We start from the raw sequence: 7,675 nt of genomic DNA on the forward strand, positions 1-7,675 counted from the left end.
ATGATGTAAAAGTGTCAGACTGATGCAGGTTGGGCCTTGAGGGGTGTGTGCACATTCAGGAGGCGGTAGGTCTCAGAGTATTATCCCAGGGATGAGGTGCCTGTTATTCACATCACTTGGCGTTATGCAGACTGGAAGCGCCTGTGCTGCTCCCGTCCACGACACACCATCAAACTCTGACAAAGAGGATGAGGTCGACTCCCGTGTTGCCGTCCTCTCACCCCTACATCACCGGCAACACTGTGGATCACTCCGCGAGCCGTGGGCCGATTACACTCCACGCCTTGACTTTACAACACGGGTCACCTATAGGCTCCAAACTGCAGCTGCAATCTGTTTCATGTTGCTGAGCGCACCAGATGTGTGGGGGGTTTCCTGCACGGGACAGGAAGAGAGGACGACTCAAGAGTGTGTTCATTGAGTTGTCACTTCCTGTGATTGTCTATACTTTATGATGTTCATTGTACATAATGCCCCCATATGTTCTGCGTTGCGTAACCCCGCCGATGAATCACTCAAGTGGGCTGAAACAAAACAGACAAATGCGTTTGGAGACGCCGCTTTATCCAGCTCGGGAGCGGCTCATAAAACCTGTTCAACGTGGTTTCTAACACGCAACCCCGCGCCACACTGTGCCAACGAGCCAATGCAGTGTGTTTCCACATCGTATTAGATACAGGGTCTGTCTGGGCTGAGGCGATGCCAACAGAAAGAAGTCTGACTTGATCATTTCTCATTGCTGATGATATCTTCTTTAAGTCTTCCTGTGTTGTGAACTGATAACAATTTGTCAGCTAAACGTCAAAAGTTTTTTTTTTTTCCAAATGTACGACTCATCACATCTACAAACCGAGCCCCTGTAGATCTGTTCAACACTGTCAGCACCTCAGAGACACACAATACATTGTGTGTGTGTGTGTTTATTCTATACTCCACGGTACCATAAAAGCAATCTGTTGTTTCAGTACATTGTGTGCATGTGCAAGAGAGAGAGAGAGAGAGAGAGAGAGAGAGAGAGAGGAAGGGAGGGGTCTGAAATAGTTTATGTTCAGCTGATGACATATTTAGAGCGTTTGCTTTCATCTTTCAATTTTTACATTTGACGTGTTGCTGTTGTGCGTCGCTGTTTTTGCCGATGTATATCTCACCACGGCAATAAAGCACTTTGAATTTTACTGAATTTAATTGAAGCAAATTGCGGCACAGATGGGGTGCTGAACATCAGTCCCCTCGGCTCCGTCGTGTGACGCGCTGAAATGACAAAGCGACGCTGTGATGCCTCTAAGATCTGAGGTGCTGCACGGGCCAAAACAATGTGAACCAGAAGAGGGAAAGCAGCGGCAGAACGCAACCCAGGACCCGCGGAGACACGTAAGACACTACACCACCTGCAGGTCTGGTCAAAAACTGTATTTAACCCTCCTGTTACGTTCACATTTTTGAACATCTTTTATGTTTGTGGTCAATTTGACCCCTGTAGTTTAAACTTCCATGAAATTATAACTAAAATTGTTATTAAAGTTTATGTGTCAAGTACTTGACCCCCACCCCCACTTATACATCCAGTATTCCTATTATGCGACAATGGAAAAATATACAAATCACCATAAAATCTCACTGATTGATCTAAAATTGGAAAGAAATATTAATTTTTGGTGTTTTAATGGCTTCATATTATTTCTAAGTGGAGATTTTTGTTATTTATAACCAATGCGTTACAAAGTGTGTACAGGACATTGAAAACATATCATCATGTGGATTTCATCTTAACCCGGTAGTGCCCATTACATTAGGAACACTCATTAAATATGAAGCAAAAAAAAAAAATGACGTTAATCATTTATTTAGAGACGTTAAACATTGGCTGGGGTCAAATTGAACCCAAACATAATAGGAGGGTTCAACAGGTAAATAACCCCTTCTTACTGATCATATATGATCCAATGCATGGTAATCAACAAGTTATCTAAAATTGCACTTTGGCTGTTTCATCAGAATAAACCGGGGCTTGCTCAGTATTAATACGCTCTTAATTTTGCCCGGAAGAAAAACGATGTCATTCCTTTCTCATCTGGTTGCCTCCATATTTGGCTGTTATGCTCGGATACAGGGTTCAAGGCTTGGCAGTGAGCCTGTTGGGGCCTGCGATGGAAAGGGGGCGAACGTCTCTGCCGATTTTTGCCCTCATGTCAGAAATAAGCCAACACTGTCGACGCCCTCTGTTCGTGGGAGCGGGAAGAAGTTTAGCCGAGGAAAATCTGAAATTATAATTCAACCCGCCATTTATTCCCGCAGCCGCTGAACGTGAACTGCGCTAATGAATGGCAGTTTTGAGTGTTATTTTTTAACAAATACTTCCACGGACACATAAAGGCACTTTTCACAATGGCACACGAGATATTACAGCGTCTAAAATGTCAATAAATATTCATGAGCATCCACACCGAGGCGGGCTCACACACACACACACACACATGCAGACACCTATACACACGCGCAAACACACACAGACAAAACCACTCTTACAAGGAGAGAGGCAGATGGCGACGTCGGCTTAATGCATCTCCATCATCATTACGTCTTTTTTTTGTACGTGCGAGCGAATCCTCATTTCTTTTCTTGCGAGCTGTTCCTCGCCGGCGCTCGACATAAATTTCCGCCACAATTTCCCACTTAAGAGAGCTGAGGAGACTCGCCCAATTAAAACGAGGGGGCGAGGGAAGCAGACGGCGGCGGGGGGGGGGAGGCAGTGAGAGAAAGAGAGGAAGAGAAAGGAGGAAGACACTCTCCTTCAGTGTGTATTTGGGAAATGGATCTTTCCTCTGGAATGGGGGCAGATGGGATTTATTTACAGTAGAGTGGGAGTGACGGGTGAAGCCGGAGCAGATTCCCGCTGCTGCGAAGGAACACGACTTCCCTCGGCTTTGATGGCGGCGCCGCTTATATGTGCGTGACTTTTGCATGTATGAGTGTGTGTACGTCAATGAGTTTTCTCCCTGTGCTGTTTCGTGTGTGTGTGTGTGAACTTCTCTGCTACGTTTGAGGGTGTGTGCATCTGAATTCAATGCTTTCATTGATGCAGAACCTCTGGAGTGCCTGTGGGTGGTGTTTTGTGTGTCTGTGTGTGTGTGTGTGTGTGTGTGTGTGTGTGTGTGTGTGTGTGCGAGAATAAGTGTGTGTGTTTAAGGGACATCAAACTGTCTTTGAGGTGGAGGACTGTGTTGGAGATAAGGGCTAGATCTCACAGGGCTTCTACAGCTTCAACAGCCTTGATAGAGACAGGAGTGAAGTCTCTCTCTCTCTCTCATTCTCCCCTTCAATCTCTCGTTCTTTCTCTCTCTCTCTCTCGCTTTAAATCTCTCTCTCTCTTGCACAAATACAAGCAACTGTTAGATGAAGACTTTTAGAGGCTCTTCAAAGTGCACTTGTTATGCCAAGACTGCTGGGCCATTAATGAGGGCAAACTATTTTCGGAAGCCGCAACTTGGGTGTTGAAAAGTGCCCGTGTGTGTTTGTGTGTGTGTGCACGTCCAAGTGTGTAAAGTGCATGTGAGACGGCACTTGTACGCAAGTTTTTTTTCAAGGTCTAAATGTTGATGAGTTGCACTTGTGTACATGAGTGTGTGTTTTTTTTTTTTTTTTTTTCCGCGTGTGTGTGTGCACGCACAGGCCCTCTCCGTGTGAATATGCATCAGTCACTACAAAGCCCTGTGCGTCTTCTCAAAGCTCTTTGAAGTGGAGGAGGGAAGGGAATAATCGGAATAATAACAGAGAAGAAGAGAGAGCGGGGAGACGGAGGAATAGCAGCGGGTGGACGTGACACCGCTTCCTGAGAGCGAGCGACTTTCAGGGGTCGCCCGGGCGCGCAAGTGTGTGTGTGTGTGTGTGTGTACATTCAAGTGAGTGCCTGTGTGTTTATTTACAAAGTGTCCCCTGTGAGAGGCTGTGTCGTGCCCCGTGACGGGGGGGTCAGAGGTCAGCCGCTGCAGGTAAACGGTCACTTGGCAGCCGCAGTATGCTGACATGGACGGCCGTGCACACACACACTTCCTGCGGGGATGTCAGGACTGGTGTGTGATTGAGTGTGTGACTTCCTCTGGCTTTGCTGTGTCAACAAACCAGTGTGGGACAGGAAGGCTGGAGTGTGTTCAGGGTGTGTATTCAAAAAAGGTACCAACGTTAGAAGGTGTGCCCCTTTAACCCATTTCCCTTCAATTTCCCCTTGAGATTTTTTTTTCCATATTGCATGACAACATCACACACATATTCTGCATCTGCTGTGAAATATTCAAACCTGAGATGCCATTGTTTTATAGAACTGCATAAAAAAAAAATAAATCTACATGTCTTCTGCATCATTTTATACTCATTTACCTGCTGAAGGAAGGGCAAAATGTGCAGGAAAAGCAAAAATTGGGGAGGACAGAAGAATGCAACAGGAAGAGAGACTGAAAAAAAAAAAAGAAAAAGAAAGGGGAGGGGGAGAGAGAGAGAGAGAAAGGCGTGCAGAGAAGAGAGAAAACGAGAGAACGCGAATAAAGAGCGACAGGGAACGCAAGTGATGCAAGAAAACAGCAGAAATGATTGACAGAAGAAAGAAGAGGGGAGAGGGGACACAGTGTGAAGGAGTTACAGGCTGCGCAAGGACACAGAGGGTGTGTGTGTGCGCGTGCGTGCGTGCGTGCGTGTGTGTGTGTGTGTGTGTGTGTGTGTGTGTCTTCTCTGGCTCTCTCACCAGTTCCCGGGGCAGGAAGATGTCCTCCTGCCGTGCCACCACGACACACACACTCTCCCCCTGCTTGGTGCTGCGCAGCATGGCCACCAGTTCCTCCTGGCTACGGCCTGTCATGTCCACTCCGTTCACCTACACACACACACACACACACACACACACACACACACACACACACACACACACACACACAGAGACACACACACAAGCACAGCCTATCATCCACTGGCAGTGCTTTCCTAACAAGTATTCAGCTTCAGTGAATACTTTATTCTAGAGGATGAGCCTGACTGGGAGCTCGTGTGCAGTTTAATACGGATCAAAGTCACACTCCGGAGAAATCCTCCACTCTAATTTCTCTTATTTCTTTGGATTCCTCTCATATTTAGACCTCGGAGCTCTTTACTATGCCGGCCTGTGACGCTGTAAGCTCTTTCTGCTCACTACAGGCTGTTACTTCACCTACTTACTGTTTCCCAGGAAAGTGCAATGAGCGATCTTGACCAACAGGGGCAGCACAGGTCTATGAAAAATGACTTTCTCACCTTGGTAGCTAATTTTCCATGCAGGCTTATTGAGATGTTTAACAGCAAATACCAAAGAGTTTACTAAATGCTTGCCTTATTGTGCTTTTACATCAAAATCTCATTACTTTAACTGGGAAAGAGTGCTGAGCCAGTAGGCATGAACAGCAATTTCAGCAAATGAGATCACATGGTTACAAAAAAAAAAAAAAAAAAAAAAAACGTCATATTTTCCCATTAAATAAAACAGCTTTTCTTTCCGTGACTGATCTCCAGTTGGTTTAAGCTTTTGAAGGATGCTCGCCTGATCAAACATCCTGATTCTATAGGATATATACATCTCATTAAAGGAAGAAAGAGTCTGGGCTGTTGTTGTTGTTGTTGTTGTTGTTGTTGTTTTGTTGTGTGCTGATCTGAGGCCAGCGGTACCTCGAGGATGCGGTCTCCGGGCTGCAGGCGACCATCTTTGACGGCGGCACCGCGCTGCAGGATGTTCTTCACCAGGATCGGCCCGGGCCCGTGGACCGACGAGTCCCTGGTTACCACGGTGAAGCCCAGACCCTCGGGGCCTGAGGGAGACAAAGCAGGCGGCGTCACGGTGCGCGTGAGGGACCAAAACACCCCCACAGACGAGAGTTAATTATGAATTTTATGACTTTTTAATTTCATTTTAATTGAATTCTCCCCGATCGCCACACTTGCTCTGTTTCGCCTCTCTTGCCCTCTTTTCTCGGCTCTCGTCGCTCCCCTCCTCTCCCGTCCTGCTGCACCCGCTCTGCGGTTTTAGCGTCTCCCTCCACGGTAAGTAGTGCCTAAGTGCCTGTTTTCCTCCGGGGGCCTGTTGCTCGGTTCAGCCACTGAGCCGGCGGGAGAAGGCTCCCTCTCCGAGCCGGATTAGACAGACTCTGCCTTTAATTTCACGTGTGAGCAGGCCGAACGGTGGCTGATGAAGGGAGGTGGAAGAAGAAGAAGATGGAAGGAGGGAGGGGCGGAGGGGAGAAAGGGAGACAGAGGCACCTGAGAGATAGTGCGCCGGTCTCTCGCTTCCCTCCCCGGGGACGCAACGTGATTTCCAGAAAGATTCCGCTCGTGTGTGTGAGTCCACGCTTATCTGTGTGTATGTGTCTGCGTGTGTTTGTGCGCCCACACACACACACACACACACACACACACGTGCCATAAACCCCCCAGAGCCTCCACCCTCTCCCTTTTTCACGGCCTCACAAGCCCCAAGCCATGAGTGAAATGTGCCACGCTCTGTCTATATGTGTGCACGTGTGTGTGTGTGTGTGTGTGTGTGTGTGCGGGGATAGCAAAGCCGGTGCGGCATACTAAAGGCGGCGAGTGATGCTATCTGGTCTCCAAGCTAAGCCTCTGCCTGCCCTACATTAGCGCACCTAAACCTCACCGGCTGTCAATCACACAGAGAAAGAGCCTGTTGCCAGGGGAGAGGGTGTTAGAAACCCCATAATATCCTCCGCTCTGATCTCGCATCAGGTGAGAGCGATAGAGGGAGAGGGAGGAGGGGGAAAAAAAATCAAACAATAGAAGGATAGAGGAAAGGAAAGGAGAGGAGAAAGGGAGGGATGAAAAGAAAGAAAGTAACAAAGAGAGCTGTGAATGGGGCTTTGAGCCTTAGCTGGAGAGTGTGGAGCCCAATTTCTTCTATCTTTTCAACTCTCTGGATATCTGTAGACTGTGTGTGTGTGTGTGTGCGCGTGCGTGTGTGTGTGCGAGTGTGTAAAGCCCAATTTTAGCCGTCCTTTCAATGCCCCAAAAACACTACAGGTTGCTACAGCGGAGCCTATTCACAGGGACCGAGAAACCCATTCCCTTTGCTATCAACAGATCAGCGCTCCAGCACCAATGTGCTTTATCTGGGATAATGGATACGGCCGCTCAGCAGCCAGTCTCATTCACTTTGGGTTCCAATCGAAAGATAAAACAACCCAACGGCATGTAAGGTTATCCCGGACGACGAGGACGGCGCGGCTTATTTTCAGTGTGGTCTGCGCTCGGCGTCTGAGATCCTGAGCCGCTTCCGTGATTGGGAAACGTCCCGGGCCAGACACGAATAATCTCATTTTGTCTCATTTCGGATACTGAACTAGCACTGTGTTGATGTGTGGCTGAAAAACCAAATGCAGAAGGCAAATTATGTACAAATACGGGGATTTACGTTCTTGTTTCTATCAGGTTCACAGAGACACGCAAAATGTATCAGGTATGCAAATCAGGTACATTCAAAACACATGAGTGAAGAGTAACAAAGAGGTAAAGGCTACCACTGCATAATAACTCGTAAAACCACATTTTCTAAGACTTTCAACTTCATCATTTCCAAAATTTGTCTTTCTACTATGTCAACACACAAGGTCAAAAAAAATATTTCATGTTTTCCTAACAAGATGCTCCAGTA

General features: G+C 47.3%; 1 protein-coding gene across 2 annotated transcripts in view; it reads right to left on the bottom strand.

The window, feature by feature from the left end:
- pard3ba (par-3 family cell polarity regulator beta a) overlaps nucleotides 1–7,675 on the bottom strand; it is a 177,102-nt gene that overhangs the window by 109,312 nt on the left and 60,115 nt on the right. For both annotated transcript variants that reach the window (XM_030073126.1, XM_030073117.1), the window contains 2 exons: nucleotides 5,686–5,825; nucleotides 4,736–4,864 (listed from right to left, as the gene is read on the bottom strand). In XM_030073126.1, coding sequence (XP_029928986.1) covers nucleotides 4,736–4,864; nucleotides 5,686–5,825 — 269 coding nt within the window. The remainder of the gene's footprint in view (nucleotides 1–4,735; nucleotides 4,865–5,685; nucleotides 5,826–7,675) is intronic.

The sequence above is a fragment of the Myripristis murdjan genome, chromosome 2, assembly GCF_902150065.1.
Source record: "Myripristis murdjan chromosome 2, fMyrMur1.1, whole genome shotgun sequence".
Lineage (NCBI taxonomy): Eukaryota > Metazoa > Chordata > Actinopteri > Holocentriformes > Holocentridae > Myripristis > Myripristis murdjan.